This window comes from Choloepus didactylus, chromosome 18 (genome assembly GCF_015220235.1).
Source record: "Choloepus didactylus isolate mChoDid1 chromosome 18, mChoDid1.pri, whole genome shotgun sequence".
Classification (NCBI taxonomy): domain Eukaryota; kingdom Metazoa; phylum Chordata; class Mammalia; order Pilosa; family Megalonychidae; genus Choloepus; species Choloepus didactylus.
In genome coordinates, this window is record NC_051324.1 from 63,513,244 (window position 1) to 63,534,115 (window position 20,872).

At 37.6% G+C, this 20,872-nt stretch overlaps 1 protein-coding gene across 3 annotated transcripts in view; it reads right to left on the reverse strand.

Annotated features, from left to right (window-relative positions):
- Positions 1 to 212: 212 nt before the first annotated feature.
- Positions 213 to 20,872, reverse strand: part of ABCA8 (ATP binding cassette subfamily A member 8) — a 78,184-nt gene continuing 57,524 nt past the window's right edge. For 2 of the 3 annotated variants that reach the window (XM_037808646.1, XM_037808647.1), the window contains 19 exons: positions 19,629 to 19,762; positions 18,922 to 19,059; positions 16,669 to 16,776; positions 14,582 to 14,755; positions 14,269 to 14,382; positions 12,588 to 12,707; positions 11,547 to 11,612; positions 11,012 to 11,103; positions 10,162 to 10,282; positions 9,410 to 9,527; positions 8,667 to 8,758; positions 6,166 to 6,326; positions 5,588 to 5,663; positions 5,424 to 5,518; positions 4,588 to 4,707; positions 4,231 to 4,371; positions 2,878 to 2,957; positions 1,433 to 1,488; positions 213 to 1,323 (listed from right to left, as the gene is read on the reverse strand). In XM_037808646.1, the coding sequence (XP_037664574.1) occupies positions 1,225 to 1,323; positions 1,433 to 1,488; positions 2,878 to 2,957; positions 4,231 to 4,371; positions 4,588 to 4,707; positions 5,424 to 5,518; positions 5,588 to 5,663; positions 6,166 to 6,326; positions 8,667 to 8,758; positions 9,410 to 9,527; positions 10,162 to 10,282; positions 11,012 to 11,103; positions 11,547 to 11,612; positions 12,588 to 12,707; positions 14,269 to 14,382; positions 14,582 to 14,755; positions 16,669 to 16,776; positions 18,922 to 19,059; positions 19,629 to 19,762 (2,105 nt within the window). In that variant the 3' untranslated portion in view covers positions 213 to 1,224. The other variant, XM_037808648.1, reaches the window with a different exon arrangement.

Sequence of the window (20,872 nt, forward strand, 5' to 3'; positions counted from 1 at the left end):
TGCAGAGTGGTTGGATTTAGTCATGATCAGCCTCAAGAAAGAGGCCAACTCAGGCTTAGGTTTCCTGGGATTCTAAATCCCAACATTTTTCCACATAACATAAAAGGTGAATGAGATAGGTAACCTCATGCCCAAGCAAATAGAAATATGAGTATTATCCTCTATGTGGATTAACTTTTTATTATCATAAACACAAAGGGAGTCCCAGGAAGTAACTGGAATTGAGATTTATTATTATACCTGGCAAACAAGGGTAACAGGCCAATATTCAAAACATTAGCCTAAATGCTAGTGTAACAGAAGAACCTATTGTGCGAGTCCTTATCTATACCATTACCAGTTTATCATCAAATAAGCTTATATTAGAAATTAGTTTCACCTAGATCTCAGTGAAATTTGTAAAAAGGAGATGATAGGGCCAAGAAAAACATTTTTCAAAACTAAATATATGAGACTTTACATTTTCTACCCACTTGGTTATTTGATCTTTCACTACAGTTATCAGTTTTCTGAGACCAAGTGACAAATATCTCCAGGTCAGTTATAAGCATTTCTAAAACCTAGATTTAAAAATAAAATGAAAATGAGATTCAGTTGGTTTACAGAAATAAAAAAAAGTACAATAAATTCCTAGTGGCATTTTTTTAGTTTTCCAGACTGTGTCTTTATCAGCGATAGTGTGACCAGGTGGACATGCTATCAAATATATTGACATCAGATACTATGACTAACGACATTTCAGTGTTTTTAGCCATAAGAAAGCACAGTAAAATCTATTTTACAAAGTATGATATTTTTTGACATGGTCATTTGAAGTCTTACTAAAAGATCAACTTTACAGACTATCAAACTTCCAGAAGAGTAAATATATGGACTTTTCAACCTAGGTTAGGAAAAATATAGTTTAAGGTTTCGATAAAAAATTTAAACACAGTGTATTTATCATACTCAGAATCTTATTTCTTATAAAAGTAAATTTACTTATTCAACATTATACAGAAAAATGGAACCAGGGGTGGCCTGCCCAGATACAAAGTCTCTGACCGAGAGGTCTGCTTGGCCAATGGCCCCTTTCAATACTTCATTCAATACTCCTCTCCTACCACACCAAGAACCACTGCAGGGTTTATAATGTAGTTTTTCAAATATGACATTGAGTATATAAAATAAATGCCTTAAAAAAGCAACCATAAGCTTAAATGGAAACACGGGGTATCTGGCGCTTTAAGCCTCTTCCTGTGGGAGGAGCATCCAGTTTATGGAGGGATCAAGTTCTTCCTCAAAATCACCCAGCTCCTGCTCCTTGGAGAGCTCCAGGAAAACCTGAAAGGGTGGAGAGGAATAAAGAGAGAGCTCCAAGTGAGTGCAAGGAACATGCACATATTATACACTTGCGTTATAGGAAAGATATAAAACCACTAAAATGACCCACCTGCTCCAGGGTTGACTGGGAGAGGCTGTACTCCTCCAGGTTGAAGCTCCGTTTAACTGCATAATGATGAACGGATATTAGGGGTTCATATTTTTTTATAGCCAGGTGGTATGATAAGGTAGCATATAGTACATATTAATTTTTTTTAAAAATTTCAAATATGTTAAGGTAATAGTCACCCACATCCTAAGTACATCCATCATTCAGTTAAAAATATACTAATGCAATGCATTTACTTGACGGTGGGGTGGAGGTGCTTGTGTTATGCTTCTGTGCTAGGCAGGGTTTGAGATCTGGATTTAAAGAGAAGGAAACAGTGCTGGCTGCTTTACTTCCCTGCACGTAAGTCAGTGCTGCAGTGTGTTCAGCACAGTAGCAGGAAGCTATGGGAGAAAGAGACATTTTGAAGAGGGAAGGATCAGAAGATTGTAGAGAAAGACATCTGTGGTTTTCTAAGGAGCAGCTCTTTGTGGATCTCTTTCTGGAAGTCACTGCAGCTCCCCTGGTAAGGGGTGAAAACTCTTCTTGTTTACCAAAGTAAACTAGGAAGGGCAGTTAGAGCCATTGTAGGAGCCCAGCAGGCTGGACATGTGCCACCAATAGTCCAGGCCAGTACCAACCACTGTGCCAACCTGGAAAGAGTAGCGAATGGCCACGTGATCCAGAAGGTTGGGATGTTCAGCTCAAACGAGAATGAAAAGAAGATGCATCACTGACCACGAATGTTGTCAACAGGACTGAGAAGAGTTTCTTCTAGAACCATGAGATCTGGATGTCTTCCTTAGGGCAGGTGACAAGCAAGCGAAGATATCACTGAGCAGTGACAATGAAAACAGCACAGGGAGAGAGTTTGGACTAGCAGAGGAGTTCACGTGGCAGAGTTAGCAGGCTAGGATGGCAAGGAAAAACGTGAGCCTTGAGGTGACGGGGCAGCATGTCCAGTTTTAAAGTGCAACAGACCCAACAAGTTTGCCTTAATGACCAGAAAGGAAGTCAGTTTCTTAATCTATGGACCAAGGCAATAAAACAATATGCAAATCCATAGCAAACTTAATTTTTAATATGTATCTATGCTCTAAAAGAATTTTCCTTCAATGATACATAATTAAGTTTTGACTTATGTTGCACATATATATCATTTGCATATATATGCAAAATACATGAGTAAAACCCACAAAAGTAAAAATTACTCCTAAGCCTCATCCCCCAATGCCCCCCCACTTGTGTACTCTCACACACACACACACATACACACTCACAGACACAGACACACACACACACAATCCCACCACCTCCTGGGTTTTGTGTTCCTAAAATTCAAGTTGAGCTTTTTAACTTTTAAATTTAGCACAGTAGTTCATATTTCATTTTGTCATGCATATGGATATTTTATGATTTGGAATTATCTGCTTCCCTGGGTCTTATTTCCAAATTAAAGTTCTTACCGTTCTCTAATTTGAAGAAAGCTTGAGCTAAAGGTCGCACATCTTCCACCGGCAACTTATAAACCATCACCGAAGAATACCTGAGAGGATATTAGAGCGACTCTGACATCACTATGACCACAAACTTTCTGGTCTCAACTTCTGTAAATAAGAGTCTGTTTGGTGTAGGGAAAACCCGTGGGTGAATCCATAGTAATCCAAAGGAGGCAGTTCACAAGGAGAACCACAGGGCAGGAGGATGAGACCCAGGTTAGTGTCTCTGGCTCCCTGGATAGATTTGACAGGGGCACCTTCTACCTTCTTTCTAAGCTGGACACTTAATGCTGGACATCATCCCCCAATCAGGAACCGACATCGCAGAGTTTCTTAAAGTTGCCCACAAGGGCAGAAACCGAGGTCTTTCTCCACAGAACGGCCTATCTCACCCGCCTCCCCCCATCCCACTCAAACTGCTTTCCTAATGCAGAATGTGATTATTGAGTCTCTAAATAGGAGACTGGAAACCTTTGGGAATTCAACAGCAAATTATTGAGTAATAATCATTTTTAAATAATTTGTTTCTCACATGTTTATTTTACTACAATTTGAAATTCAGGGAGATTTAGGTTCCATTTCATTAGAAACAATTTCATATATTTATGGGGCCATGACTCTCATCCACGCCCCTCATTCTCTGTACCTTTATGACATATTTCTCTTCCCTGATGGGCTGCACACTGCATTGCTTTTTTATTATACTCCACTGAAGAAATATGTTTTCTCACCTTGTCATTTTGACTTATTTCTCTTTATTATCTATTTTCTCCCCTTCTTTCTAATTCTTCTGTCTTCTGCAGTAAATTGTTGGTGTTATGAATGACCCTAAAGCTAATCTTTGATTTTTGCTGTATTATTTTCCTAAGGATTTAGAAATAGTAATAGATTTGGAATAAAACAATTAGGTTTGCATCCTGGTTCTGCCAGTTGTTAGTTGTCATGTGACCTAACTTGTCTCTTTGTCAATTTCTTATTCATAAAGAGAATAATTGCATATTTTAAGTTCCTTGCGGAGGCCAGAACCTCACTATTCTTCTCTTAAGTTATTTCCTTTTTCACTGGAATAACAGTATCTCCTTCAAAAAAGATAATACAAGGCCAGGGCGATATCTGGCACATAGTAGGACCACAACCCATGCTACATCAGCTTCTAAATGAGCTCTTCTTTCTCTACTTTACTTCCTGGAGTCTCTGACAAATAATTTTTTTTTTTTTTTAAGTTTCTTTTTGAGCTAAAAGTGGCCCTGAATGGCTACAGATCAATATAACCGACAGAGAAAAGCTGAGATTTTTTTCCAGGACAAAATTTCCTATTACCTCTCCTGCCGAGCAGCCTGGGGGAAAAGCCTCAGAATCTCCGTGTGGAGGAGCTCCCCTCGTTCCGGGGTCTTCACCTTCATCTCCAGCAGATAATTTTTGCCAAATTTGCTTTTCAAGTGTTGGATGGAACCGATGCATCTGGAGAGAGGAAGAGGATGAGGTCATAATAGAAAAGAGAAAATGACGCAGAAGTCAATATTTGAGACTCGAGACTTGCTGCTGGCACTGTCTCCTGGTCCTTGCAGTTAGACCTAGGAGCAGCAGCTCTGGTTGTCACGGTCCTCTTTCTCTTTCACAGAGAGCTCTTCCACCATGCACCGGGCGGTCAACTGCGGGCTCCGGGCGAGCACTCACCTCAGCCTTCCCGACACCATGATGGCCACGCGGTCGCACACGGCCTCGGCCTCTGCCATGTAGTGCGTGGTCAGGAGGACGCCCCTCTCCGTGTTTCTAATGGTGGCCCGGATCGCCTGCCTAGATGGTCAAGAGGATATTCTCAGATAAAGGATGTCTTCTAATTGATCAAGAAAGGATGCGGAAAATAATTTTAACTGGCATGAATGTGAAAATTCTCAAACAGACATTAAGCAAAGAAAGAGCAAGCAGAAGCAGGTGGGATGAGGCAGGGCAAGCCAGATGACAGCAGGTAGAGTGGAAGCATGCACTGGAAGAGGGGAGTTTAAAAACACAATATTAATCAGGAGGCAGTGCTGAGTGCTGCAGAACAGGAGAGAACTGTTCACAGAAAAGCTGTGCCAGGGGCCAGAGAATGACACAAAACCTGACAACAGAGCTGCTGCCACCTGACAAAATGAATGCACAGTCAACACAATGACAACATCCAGAGACCACAAACCTTCACAGCTCAAAGAGAACTCATGTTCTCCTGCTAAGTATGGGAAACTCTGTAATCAGAGTACAAAAGTGCACCATACCTACCTAAAAGACCAAATGAGCAAACGTAATGCTCAGAGTGAGTTTGGCCCTACAGAGCTTATTCTTCACTCCGAAGAGAAATAGTTATGAAAGATTATTAAAGTTTTTTTTTTTTTAAGAGTAGTGGTTTTACTCATGATATGGTAACATTTTCCACATTATGAAACAGTTGAAGGGACAATTATTTTATTTCATTTTTTTTTACAGAATAACTCAATTCACAAATTTGGCGCCGGGTCTCTGCGCCTCCTCACCACATCTGCTGCTGCCCCTCGGGGTCCATGCCCGTCGACGGCTCATCCAGAAGCACCACCGCGGGGCCGCCCAGGATGCTCAGCACGAAGCACAGCTGGAAGCGGAGAACAGCTGGTCGGCACCGCGCCGCGGGGGAGCCGGGGGACGGCGGGCCCAGCCTTACCTTCCTCTTTATCCCCTCGGGTAAGGCCTTCGCGGGGACCTTCAGATGCTCCTGCAGCTTGAGCGCTTCCACCAGCCTGCGGGAGGCACAGCAGGGCGCGTTAGGCGTCTGCCTGGCAACGTGCGAAGCGGCTGGGAGCGCGCCCCCCGGAGGCAGGACGCAAGGAGAGCAGAGCCCAGAGATGCGTCTGTGAAAAGGCCTGCGGGGGCGACCTTACAACCGGCTGCTTGACCCCTCCAAAAGATAGCTTTCCCGCTTGAAAGAGTAAAAGCACATTTCATGATAGACAAATAGTTGTCTTATAGCAAATATAGTTTATGGTTAAATTATATTATTTTCAATAAATTTTATCATCAAATATTTATTTTTTTTTCTTTCCAAGCTTAAAATGAGGGGGAAAACAACTTTGAAATCTAGGAACTCTGCTTCCAGTTGCAAAGTCACTTGACGTGACATTTACAGTCTTCCCTCACTGAGTTTCCTGTGGTCGTTGTTGTCACCCACAACCTCCCCACTTCATCCCCTCCCCCACCCCCTCCTTCCCCCCAGGTACAGGATGGGTGCAGCCCCCCACGCACCGAGCGATGGCGGCCTCGGCGGCTCCTCTCCTCAGCCCCTTCACCGCGGCGAACACCTCCAGGTGCTCCCGCACCGTCAGGCCGGGCCACAGCGCGTCCTCCTGCGGACAGTACCCCAGGAACCCCAGGGCGTCCCCGCCGCTGCTCCCCTCTAGTAGCACCTGCGGGGAAGGACGAGTTTACTCTCGTGTCCTGAGCTCTGTTTTGTTTTTATGCATATGTCGGTGACATCTTTCACCTTATAAACCTAGAAAACTAGAGAAACTCTAGGACCTAATAGTTCAAAAATCTGTACACATTTATCATGGGAAAAAGGTTGTCTGAGAGCAAATACCTGAAAACAAGATGCGCACAGCCAAAAACAGAATCTAAGCTGAAAAATCGAATATCCCACAAATGTGGTATCTTGTCAGTGCGACTAACAGTTTATACAGGGGTCTTTCATCTCTGTCCGAATGAAGTATATTAACTTAATTACTCACTATTTAACCTCACTCATTCAACAAAGGTTTTTTGGGGGTATCTTCTAAATGACAAATACTGTGCTGTGGGTGCTTTGGAGACAATGAAGAACAAAATACCCACATCCCTGTAACGTGGAGTTTTTATTCTACGGATTGTTTCAGGGAATAAACAAGAGAGAAATGAGTAAACAGAATAAAAACAGAATATAACAGTCCTGCAATGGAAATATTCAGGATGCTGGAAGTGGCTTTAGGCAGGATGGCCAGAGAGAGGCTGCAGAGGGGCTACTGCAGCCAAAGAGTAAGCAGCAGCCAGCCACGGAAAACACCAGAGGGAAGGAATTGCAGGCAGACAAAGGGTGCAAGCAAAGGCCTGTGGCAGGATGAAGCTTTCTGTGACCTTGAACCTGAAGGAAATGCAGGGGTCGTGCAGCAGCAAGGAAAGGAGGACAGACGCGGCTGGAGGGCAGCAGAAGTTGGCTTCTCCAGCAGCCGGCAGGATAAGGGCAGAAGCTTCCTTCCATCATACTGCATGAGAGGTCGTTGAAAGTATTTAAGCAGGGGAATGACATGGTTTACAAAGATCTGGCTGATCTGATCAAAGATGATTTCATGACACACAGAGAGTCGGCTTTATAATTTAGACCTTGCATTTTAAAAATATATTATTCCTTGAAGACAATTGTATAAAAATGTGGCTTACGAGAGGGGATAGTGGGATTGGGGGGGCCATAGGGATCACACTCCCGTTTCTCTAGTTTGTGGATGGATGAGTGGAAAGGAGGGGGAAGGAAACAAACAAACAAACAAATAGACAAGGGTGCCCAGTGTTCTTTTTTACTTTAGTTGCTCTTTTTCACTTTAATTATTATTCTGGTTATTTTTGTGTGTGTGGTAATGAGGGTGTCGGGGATTGATTTTGGTAATGAACGTACAACTATGTAATGGTACTGTAAACAATCAAATGTACGATTTGTTTTGTATGACTGCGTGGTATGTGAATATATCTCAATAAAATGAATAAAAAATATTATTCCAATTTACTAAAGCACAGCTGTCTTTTATTTAAATTCTTAACCAGAAAAAAACAAATCTGGGTTTGCAATTAAAAAAAAAAAAAAAAAAAAAGATGCTTGAACTTGAGAATGGCCACACTGAATTAGGAAGTCCAGATAGGGTCCTGCCATTATTGAACAATTCCCCTTCACCAACATCCTCCCTGATCATAGCTGCAGAGGACAATGGACATCTGTTTTCTCCTCCATCTCTGGTCAGTACTGTTCTGCCCGTCTTTTCCATCTTTGGCTTGATCACTAATCCCTTTCCCAAAAGGCAGTTCCACAGACCTCTGCCTCATACCTTACAAAAAGTTGATAAAGGTTTCTACCTTCTGACCAAACACTGGAGGATTAAGAATGTTTTCTCTCTACTCCTTGATGTCTCCCCCTTTGATAAAGCTGAGATCTTTTCCTTTTTGCCCGACCTTACTGCTGACACCTCACACTGTTCAATTGCATGTACAATTAAAGGCAAATTCACAACCTTACTGCTCAATGTCCAGCCATTCCTTGAAGCAAATACTGTATGTGCACAAAAATGTATGCTCTAATAACTAAGCACTTTGTGAAGGTCCATGAATATAGTTGCTTACTAGAGGGTTTTTATTTTTAACAGTTCTTTCAAGGTTAAAGTATCATTTATTATGAAGATAATGTTCATAATAGCAACTCTCCATGTGTTTTATGGCACTATAAATAAAATTTTTATAGGTTCTGATAATGATTTCTGATCTGATACTGGATATGTCACATTCCCTCTTAAAGTATTTAAATGGCATAAGATAGTTAATAACTATCCCTTTTCCATGATTGATTTTTGTGCCCATTAATGCTGCAATTTGTGAATTTATTCTTCTGTGCACTGTTATTAATCAATCGTCTAATGACTAATAGCATTTTGTGCCTTCTACATATGTAATACCTTATAAATATATTGTGAGCACTGCTAGATAATGTATTTTCCAAATAATTCACCCACCTGTCCTGCAGTTGGTTTTGTGTCTCCAGTTACCACCTTAATGAATGTACTTTTACCAGCTCCATTGTGTCCTAATAATCCTAAAACCTCACCTGAAAAACATAGTTACACATAATATTAATTGATTTCAATAATAATAATATTCTTAATAAAATTAAGAATAAAACATAGTCTGAAGTTTTACTATATGACAAGTGTTGTGCTATGTGCTCTTTATAAAGTATCTCATTTAATTGTCACAAGCACCCTGAGAGGTTTTGATCATGATCCTTTCTAACATATTTGGGGGCAGAAGTTCTATAAGATGAAGTTAAGTTGCCCAGATCACACTGATAGGAAGCAGCAATGCCACTCTTGGAATCCAGTAGTGTCAAGATTGTGCAATAATGATGCAAAGCGAGGTCATCACATGCAGGCCAAGACTTCAGAATAAACTAGCACACCCTTAGTCAATTATCTTGTTAAAAGTAACAAATGTTAGGAAACCAATGGTAAACCATAGAAATGTCAGGGTTTCAATAGTTTCTTTTAATAGAGAGCTCATGGCTTCCATGCAGATGTGACTATGTCCCTATTCAGGGAAGGCGTTAGTTAATTACACTTAGAAATATCATATGTAAAAGGAGCTGGCAAGGTCACCCTGCTGAAGGGTCTATGTCTGAACTAAGACATAATGTATGGAATGATTCTCATCAAGACCCATGAAACTCTGAGCTGACAGTGGACAAGCCACTGTGCCCAACCTTTTCTAACACAGAAAGAGATGTTTCTTGTGGCTATCTTTTTCTTCCTCTTGGAAAAGCAATGTTTCCTCTTCCCTGCATACTCCTTGCGTAGACAGCTGGCAATAATGACTGGCTTCTGTATACAACAAATAAATCACGTCAGACATTAATTATTATCAACTAATAATAAATTAATTAATCATGGCTCACCATTAACATTAAAAAAGCCCTATCTTCCTTCTGGCTGGATGCCTTGTTGCCCAAGCCCTGCATCAAGAGAGACTTCCACTAAGTGACACACTCATTGGCAATTTTCCCATCCTAGCTCTTATTCTTGGAGAGAAGACGTTGCCATTTTCCTCTCCTGCGAAGGAACAGACTATTTCATAAGCCTGCCCTCTCCACAGATCAGCAGCAAAGAGGCTTAGGAAAGCACTGAACCCTCTTCAAAGGATCAAACAGCACAAGATGTGGACTGAGCTTTATCCTGAATTTTGGACAGTACATTTTGCTCAGTTTCTAACATTCACAAATTCTTTCTTGGCTTTTGCGGCTTCAATTGCTTGCTCTCTCTCTCTCTCTTTTCTAAGAGAATTAATTAGATTTTTAATATGCTCATTTAGATACAAAAATGACAACTATCCATTAATATAATGATCCTCATTTATATGGATTAGAGAAAGTCAAAACCATTTGAGGATTATACTGGCACAGCAGCCATTGATAAGCACCTGTGTTATTTGATGAAATAACTATTTGGTCTGTTTTACCTCATCAAGATTTGTGGAGCTCAAAGCACTGGCTGTCCTAACTCTTTCCGTCTGAACATCTTCATCCTCTGCTTCTGGCTCTTCTGGGTTTTGACTCACATCATTGCTTCTTGGAGAGATTCTGGAGTCAAAACAATCCATTAATCATTGATTTCTGGTTTTTACCCTTGTAGCAAGAATATTGCATTCTTTAAACCTTATACTTGGGTAGATGAGATAATTATAGACCATCATAATCTCCCTTTAATGCAGCAAACCTGCCCCTTTTACAATCTGTTTGCTTCTGCCAGCAGTACTACTACATTTAGAGACCTTTGCTTTTTCCATTTCTTTTATTTCTTTTTCTTTTATTTCTATTTTCTTTTATTTCCATTTCTTTTATTCTGCATATCTATAGATACAGAAATATTGTTTTTTCCCAATCTCAGTGGGCAACTTTGTACCTATTATCCAACACAGAATTTTCTATCATAACTTAATGAAGTAATTATTCTTGGAACCATAGCTTTGACACCAACATGTTGGCATTATTATATTTTTGTGGGGTTTGGGCCAGAATATTTGAAATCAGCACTGCCCCAGAAAATGCAGCTAGATGACTCACTGCATGTAGTGTCACATAGAGCCTTCAATTTTCAATGTTTCAGATGTGTTATTGTTATTTCCTCACTAGATTGTAATCGTCTTTGGTTGAGGCACCCATATCTCTATTATTCATATTGGCACGATTCCTAAGCCAGCCTTTTTAGCATGGCACCTTTCTGTTAACAGAATGGTTTATGCAAGAATAGATATTTTAAGATATTGATCAGTGAAACAGAATACAGAATTCAATTTGATTTCTCTCAACCTAAAGACAGGATCCTTTCTCATTGATCTCTTTCCAAACTTCCATTCCAGGCATCGAAGAATAAAAAGGAAGATGATAAAATGAAGGAAAGGCTAAGGATAAAGAAAGATATGCATAATTAGAAACACTGAAAGATAATCATTTTAACATCAGAGGTGAATTAGTAATGTGGTCTTCTATAAAAGTTCATTTAACAAAGGCAATACAAATTTCTCATAATCTATTTTGCAAATTATGAAACTATCAAATTCATTTTCAACCTCATTTACAGAAACTTTGGAAACAAATACATTTATGTGATACCATTACTTTATGTTATTTTCTTTAATAGTGGAATAGTGTTCTTAAAATTTGGGAAGTGTATCATTTGGTCAATTGATCCTTATAAAAATTTGTTTCATATTTTATAGATATTATTTCTCTATAGGCTACAAATATCTTTAACTCCATCTTAATAAAACTTTTGTAGTGTGTATAGGAATTAAGACTGAATACAGTACAAGACAATAATTTTTAAATGAATGTGTGTTCTTACTATTAGGAACACCAGAAATGGCTCTACGTCACTTCGTTCTTCAATAAAGGCAGAAGTCAACACAATCTGCAAAAGGAGAGACAATGGTTAAATGCAAAGTTTCTGTTCCATGAATTTTGTCCAATTAAGTGTGATTTGGTCCATTGAACAGTCTTGCTAATGTTCCCTTTGTTTTTGCCATGAATGTCAGGTAAGAGTCAGTTCCAAAATGTGTGGTGAGGGGCTGTCTTCCTTCTCCTGAGGTCTGTAAGTTATTGTGCTTTTATTTGAGGCAAAGAGATTCAGCAATTATTGATCCCCTGATGAGAAAATCCTGGGGACCTGTGTGAGCACAACCCCAAACAGTGAGGGCTTCAGGGTTTATTCCCAGCACACAGAGCTTCACACATCTTCCTATGCCCACCGCCCTTCATTTCCTCTCCCCACGGATACTTCTTCACCCACAACTAGGTGCTCTTAACCTGATAAGATTTAATTTAGTTAATTCATGTAAAATTTAGTTCTTATGAATATTTTTCTGAGGAGACAGAGGGTCTATAAGTTTTACCAGACTCTCAAAGAGTTCCATGACTCAGGAAACATATTATTTGCTATAGGATATACTGGAGATGAGGTACATCATCCTTTTATACCATCTTTTCTTTTGTAGAATTATAGATATCAGTCAGCTAGGAAAAAGCAATTTTGTTCATCTAGGATGCTTCTCTAGAACCAAACATCCCAAAGATTAGGAGCACTTAATTTGCCTATTACTAAAGCTGAGTGAGTGTATAAGACCCAGGAACTTCATGAGTGTTGTTGAGGCTGTTCTATTTCCCACCACCCTTCACCTTCCCCCACCCTATATTAATCAGAGCCATTTCCTATTATGGGTCAACCAGAGTATATTGTTCTATCTGGGAGAAAATCAGATGGAATCCATGAAGTAGAAATCTTTAAATGGCATGCATGTTCTACATGTTGTACAATCCCAGCCCTGGGCAAAGCTTTCCCAATTCACATGAATTCTGGGACACTGGGACAGATGATGGAATTACTTACTCGTAAAGATAAGATCAAACAACCAATCAACGTGGCATGTGGTATTAAAAAGATGATGCAAAGCGTTGTACCACTTCCAAAGACATCGAAGAAAACTACAATCAGTGAGATCGTGGTGATCTAAAGAAAATGCAAATATGTAAGTTAATTCCTCTGAATCTCAATATATGTTCCAAATTAAGACGGTTTGTCTTGGAGCTAGTCTTAATTTTACCTCCAACTACATAAACCATTTTGAAATGATATTTCTATTAACATTTCCACTTGGTTATTTATCCAAATTCCTTTGGTCTAGAGAGTCATGAATGAGACATCACTGGGTGAATCTAGGATCTAATATATAGAATATTTTAATTATAGAAAAGGAAAAAAGTACTATTGGCTTTGAAGCTAAAATTCAGAGTAGTAGGTAAGCAATAATCATAGAGAAAAGCTAGAATCGATCTGAAATAGGAAACAGCATCAACAACAAAAGTAGACTTTTCTTAACTGTACAAATGGAGAAATTTAAGCATTTAACAACTTGGAATGGCTTAGGTAGACATACCGAAATACAAAAACTGGGTTAAGAGAAAGTTATAGGCACACCTGAAGCCTGAAGCCGTCATGCTTTCTCTTCTAAACCACTGCAATCATTCCCTTAAGGTTTGTGTACTTCTAATTTTCCTGTATTTCAAACCACCATTTTCATGACTGTTAGAGTACTCTCCCTAAAAGTGCATCTCTTCTACACTAAAAGGTCCCACATCCTTTTTAGGGCATCTGTGGTTCCAACCTTTAAATTCGGTGTACCTAGGGCCACACCCATCCTGCACCTTGTGTTTCATCCATATTCATCCCAGATTATTACCAATTCCTAGAGTAAGCCTGGTCTTTCTTGCTTTCCAGGTATTTTTTTTTTTTCATCCATTTTTTCCCTATTTGTTTCATCCTTCGTCTCTAGCTGTTGAAATCTTACCTTTCTGGTTTTATGTCCTAAAGGAAATCTTGGCTTTCATTTTCAGGAATTCATCTGGTTTCCTAGCCTTCTTTATTACTCAGTTGTATACCGGTCTTCTAAGATGGACACTACCTCAATTAATAATCTTTTCCTTATCACTCTGCTTTAATGGGTGTCTGTTTACTCTTATAGGTTTACCATTTAAGACCTCTGTCAGGGCTTAAACTATCCATTTACTATCATTCTCGGTTATCAGTCTTAGTTTGTTACACATTACAGGAGTCAACAAATGTTTATTGAATTAATAACAGGAAATTAGGATATGCACAAATTCCTCATAATTTTTTTCTCCTAACTTTAGACAAAAGAAGTGTAGCTTTATGGAAGCAATTACCAGTGTTTGGAGATACAATTTCTCATATTAGCTCTACTAGTTGTAGAATTTGTAAACTTGTTTAAGTTCTTGGGGCTCTTTGGGCTTGTTTAATTTTCAGTGAAAATACTATATAGAGGGTCTCCAATTTTTGATGATTCTGAAGAAAATTTGGCGGTTTTAAAAAAGACAAGACGGAAATAGTAAGAGACAAAGATGGAAATTTTGGAAAGAATCCATGCATAAAGCAAACAAAATATTTTAGGTTGCATATCAAGTTATCATTCTACCAAGGGCCCATTTTAAAGTCTTAGCTCAGAATTATATATTAAATATATAAAATAAATATTCACAAGAAACATACTTACAATATAGAAGCAAAATGACCAAAGGCCACTATTTTTTCTCCCTTTATGAAAAATGAATGAAATGATATATGTCAAGAAGATGAGTGATGTGGCATAACCAATTGCACATGGGATCTGAAATTAACAGGATTGTTAAGTTTAGCAAAAGACAAGTGAAATGAGGAAAACATTTAGCATGCAAAATATTGTCATAGCACTGGATTTCAAAATTCTTTAATTGATGACAATTTAAATATCATTGAAAAGGTTAGTATTGTCAAATTTTCTAATTAAAACATACAATGATGTTTGTTCTATGAACTTTGTCACTTACTTGCAAAATCTTATTTAGAACTTGAAATATAGTGTCTTGGAAGTTTAAAAGGTAGCCCATTAAATACATAAAAATGAACATCAAGCAGTATAATGGAACATCCACCAGCGCCTGCCCAAACCAGTAAGCAGAAGGGAAGAGTCCTGAAATCCGTAGCTGGGACCGTGCTTTGTTCTGATTAGGAAACAGCAAAGATGCAAAGTGGTATTTCAATTTGAGGTTTAAGAAAATGTAGATTATGTAATAAAATGTTCAAATACAATTTCATTTGTAATAATTCTGTATCATGTCTACAAATGTCAGCCAAACTAGAGGATATGGATAGTTTCAAACATAAATCATCAGTTTTTTGCTTTAGTGAATGACATTGACATCCATCACATACCTGGTCGAGATATGTGAAAGAAGTATTCAGGGTAATCAAGACATTCCAGTAAACAAAACTGTGACTTAATGACTTATGGACAAATTTATACATCTAAGCAACTAACTCCCCATCAGAGAGTCTTCTCATCTCAGGAAGATCATGTGCTCTCCTTGGATTTTGCTTGCTTGTATTTTGGTTCAGAACATTCTACCAGGAAGAAAGCCAGAGCTCTCACAGGAGTCACCTCATTTATTTTCCTTCTCTAAGAGATCATAGTCCTTCACTATCCAGTGTCAAAGTGAGTATTTTGTCCATTTTGCTAGTTATTCGTGATTCAATATGAAGGCCTCTCTCTTTCTCTTCTTCTCTATAATATATATATATATTATATATATTATATACATATATATATATACATACACACATAGACACACATATATATAATTGCTTTACCTTTTAATCTAAATAAAATAAGCTTTTAATATCTCACATTCAAATAAGGGGATTTGTAGTCACAGAGTTAGATGAACTTGCCTATGGAGAAAATTATATGTCTAATGGGAGTAGAAAGCCAAGGGTCAAGCCCTGAAGATTTCCAAAATTTAGAGATTATGTAGAGAAATAAGATATGCCAAAGGGGACAGGGAGACAATGGCCAAAGGGTTTGGAGTAACATGATGAAATTTTGGCATTATGACAAAAGTCAAAGAAGAAAATGTTCATGCTTCCTATGGGAAAAGTTTACTCTATATTAACACCAGAATGACTGACAGTTACATCAGGCCAATGGATGGCATTTCCTAAGCTTCCTGGAGATTTTACTCTAGGAAGAGGGAATCACATGAACAGTACTCTATTCTGGCACCGGAATCACCTTAGAAAGGCAAGTAGAACAAAGACGGTATTTAGAAAACAGAGAAGCTTATCCAAGATTACATGGATTGTGTATAACAGAGTTACAAAAATAGAGTGTTAAAGAATATTCTATTGAAATTTTAGGTAAAGTTAATACTACCAAATACTTGGGTACTCGGTGAGAACTCTCCCACCTTCTAACATACCCCAACCCTGTTTGAGCTTTAGGATTGTTCATCTGACAGCTCCCTAATTGTTATTTGGCTGGCCTCACCCTATATATGCTCAGCTTTGTATTCAGCATCAGATTCTGTGAACCCCCTATGCTGATTTCCAGAGCCTTTTCTCTGCGTATCAGCCTCCTTTCTGGTATTCTGTCATGTAAATTTCAGCCACCACAGTCATCTCAAATCTTGAGCTCTGTCTTCTCATCTCAGGAAGATCACGTGCTCTCCTTGGATTTGCTTGCTTGTATTTTGGTTCAGAACATTCCACCAGGAAGAAAGCCAGAGCTCTCATAGGAGTCACCTCATTTGTTTTCCTTCTCTAAGAGATCATAGTCCTTCACTATCCAGTGTCAAAGTGAGTATTTTGTCCATTTTGCTAGTTATTCATGATGAAAGGCCAAGTAAGTTTCTAGATTCTCTGTCATGGCTGGAAACAAAACTCTTTACTATATCTATATATCTATACATATAAATTTCTATCAATTATTTCCTTTTGTTTTTACAGCTTGAATTTTATATATCAGTTGGTTGCTCATAATGTAAATAGGTATAGACATCCTAATGAAAAATCTTGTAATTATGCTATCAACAGCTTCTAATCACACAAAGCAAAGGATGTTTCAATTATTCATTATTACCTTATAATCGTCAATGCTGCTCATTGCAATAAAAGGAGAACAACCAGATGCCAAAATCAACCAGAACGTGGTATGACCCAGGACTTCAAATGGGTTACTTAGTTCTTCCTGAAAAATGCAAACAATACAATGATGTAAATGAGCATATTCAGAATTCACTTTCTAGAGTTTATTTTAAGAAATATTAAACCTATTATAAGTAATCCTGCCTAAGATCCCTTTTGAGATTCCCAAACTTTTAAATTATCCATCCAACTTTGAACTTGACTTTTGACTTTCCACACAAATTTATGGATAAGGAGCCTCATTCAAAGAAAGTGAATGAATTGATAATACTACAGAGCTTGGAAAGTAATGAGATAAGAGCAAAATTTCTTAATTTCTTCCTTTATGATTCTAAAATTCAGCATGATGTTAAATAATTGACAGTTAACTTATTCCTTTTCTTAACTGATCTTTAATTATTTCCAATGTGACATCTTGACTAAAATATCATATCGGATGTTTATGGGTACAGTGATAATAAGTTACATTTTTATACACTATAAGACCACATAAATATTGGTTGAGGATTCAAAAGTAGAAATGAAGTGAGGGAAGGGGGAGTGCACATTTCAAGGAAAACCTTTGCTCTCGTTTACACCTATTGTTGCTCCTGTTTTTAACAATCTTCATAGATAGAAAATTCACAAATTATCTTGAAAGTCAGTCCCGACTTTACTGTCATGATTCACATAGTTATCGTTTGATTGAGTGATTTCCAAGGCCCACTAGTCTTCAGCCTGGCCATCAGCAAAAATCCTGCTAAGCACAAGGTGGTGAGATGAAAGTTATTGTCAGAATTCTTCCAGAACACCCTGTGAGCAAGCTGAGTTGGATGAGTTCATTACCCATCGGCAAATCCATTAACTCTGGACAAGACAGAAGCAAGATCTGAAATGCTGCTGAAAATTCTTACTTTGAGGGCAATAAACAGGTAAATTCAAATAGAGAATGCCATGAGTTTCCAGAGATACTATTTAAAGTTAATAGGTTGGACACATAAATACAAGGTCAACTGGGATGGCTGGTGTCAGACTTGCACCAGCTAAAACATGTCTTTGTAGGTGGAAGCTCAAGGCAATTGGCTGTACTATTTTATCCTGCCCTTAGAAATCAGGAAATTGAAAGGTCATCAGAGCCATAGTAGGGTAATTAAATAAACCATAGCATGTATTCTAAAAGTTAATACTTGATAGGTGACTAACACTTTTGCTTTGACAATTAAACTTCTAGAACACTCTTACTGAAAGGAATTGTTATTTCCTGATCATACAGTGAAGTATGGATGAGAGGGTAACTCAAGATCTTGTCAGAGCATATGAAAATAATGATGCATATGTAATCCTTTTTATACACACATGGGTAAATGTTATTGGTCATATCTGTTATCATAACACCCTAGAGTTGAGTGGGACATAGATCATTTGAAGATATCTGACAATCACTTATTTATTTAATAAATAAATTATTTGGTGCTTACCATATTCCAGGCCTTATCCTAGGTACGTGGAATTATACAGTGTTAAAAAAATACATGGTCTCTGTGCTCAAATGATTCTCTAACGGAGAAATATATTTACCAAATAATGAAAAAGGAATAATTACAAATTGTGGAAGATATTCTGGTTTCCAAGGTTAAATTACGCATTCCAATCACCTAGGACTTTGTTTGCTTAAACATAGAATTTTCTTGCCGCACATATGGAAATGCTGGTCTGGTAAGTCTGGAGTAGACTCAGGGAATTCATATTTTTGGCAAGAACCTGGAGAAATTCTGACATAGCCAGTTTGCAATTCTAGCCTGAACTTTGTCCTAAATTTTGTTTTGTTTTGTTTTGTTTTGCAGCATTTCTAAAAGAAAAAAATAAAGCATTTATTTATTTATCTATTTAGTTAGTCAGTCCGTTAGTTTTACGTCCTTCATTCTTATAACAAAGACACAGATTATCACCTACGTACTTGTCACGGTGCTCCACAATTTCATTTTCATTGCCTCACATGCGCTTCAAAAATATTTCATTCATTCTATTTTGCATTTTAAAAAGTTGAAGCTCTGAAAAGTGTATTGATATTCCAAAGCCACAGAGCTAGCATGAATCCGAATGTAAATTTATTATATATTGTTTTACATGATAAGAATAAGAGTCTAGTACTTAAAAGAATGATCTGGGAAATTGGTGATGGAATAGCACCTTAAGATTACATACTTACCCTATAAAATGTGCTTCTGTCAGTTTGAATACGTGCTGATGGTTTAAACATTCCAAGTAGCCCATTACTGACAATATCCATAAGAACTGGGAAGCAATTCAGTCTTTTGGTATTACATGCTAATGAAAAGCTATAATTCTAAAACATAAGAAAAAATAAGATTATAATTTCTCAAAGAGCTTCATTTTTTTCTAAAGAAGTCAAAATTTAACACTTTAATTTAAAAATCATGTTTAAAAATGATGTAAAATAATTGAAGCAAAAATAAATACTGTGGAAGTCAAACGAAACCTGGATATAGGTGAATCTGATTTTTAGGACACTGGTTTGAGGTGCCTGATCTAAGACATCACAAAGCCAGATCTTGAACATTTATTGTTTAAGTACAAAACTGAAGTTTCAGAATATGTGTATGATAAAAAACTCTTGAGAGGAAATATGAATGTTTTGGACTTAAATCTGCACTTGACAATGGGTATTACGTAGCATATATTTTGCTAATACACACAGTTTGGATTGGTAGTCAATTTTTGATATATAAATCAATTTTTTTATTATTACCAGTGAATACAATTCACTAAGTAATAAATGAAATGGTATTTTTTTTTCATTTTCATTTCTTCAATTAGAGACCTGAGCATATCAGTGTTATATTTAAATAGCCTTCCACACCCTTGGGATAAGTCATTAACTAGAGACCAGCAAACCTTTTCATCGCCATACACTACGATGGCTCCGTTATAAGATGGGTCATCTGTACCATTTCTAGTTCCAAATGTATCCACTTCTAAAGCTATGTCCTGGTGCTCCACAGAATGTATAAAGTCATCAATTCTTGTCCCTAATGTGTAATCATATTAATAAAATCATTGTTAAATTGGTAGAAAGATTACAATTAGTGTCACTAGATGATACACTGTAATAAGGACTGTCAGGATATTTGTCCTGCTTGCTGCTGTGACATTAAAATCTACTCCCTTCTCATTGAGTTTACTTTATAATATGTTCATTTGCATATGATTACTACTAATGTAAAAGCCATCATAGGACTGCAGGACATTTGGTATAGATTTATTTCCTAGAAGCTTGCAATGAATGGCTATAAAAAATAAGGGTTTAATGATGCAGCTAATTTCTGCTAATTAAGCACCAAATTTGCTAAAACCCCCTTTACTACTGCTAAGCTATTAATTAATTTTCAAAATATTTCTTGATACAGGAAGACAGGTGTGTAATGGTGTTATGAGGAGCTCCAGAACTTCCAAGACACTATCAGGAAGTGAAAAGGCAACTACAGTATGGGAGAATATCTGATGAGGGACTTGTTTCTGGAATATATAAAAAACACTTAGAACACAATAATAAAATGGCAAATAACCCAATTAAAAAATAGGGAAAGAGAAATTGGAGCCCTCAAAAATTGCTGGTGGGAATGTAAAATGGTGCAGCCACTTTGAAAAGCAGTTGAACAGTTCTTTAAAATGTTACAGATAGTCACTCTATGACCCATAATTCCACCCCTAAATATATACCCCAAAGAAATGGAGACATGTTCACACAAAAACCTGTATATGAATGTTCATAGCAGCATTATTTATAATAGCAATTATTGGAAACAACCAAAATAACCATACACCAAAGAAGAGACAAATAAAATACTGCATATCCATAGAATATTATCCACCAATGAAAAGAAATGAAGTATTGATACATGTTATAAAATGGATAAACTCTGAAAATATTGTGCTATGTGAAAGAAGCTAATCACAGAAGATCATATATTATATGATTCCACTTATATGAAATGTCCAGAATAGGCAAGTTTGTAGAAACAGAAAATATATCAATGGTTGTCTAAGGCTTGAGTGAGGAGAAAATTGAAAGTAAATGCTAATGGGTTCAGGATTTCTTTCTGGGGTTGTGAACATATTCTAAAATTGATTATGGTTAT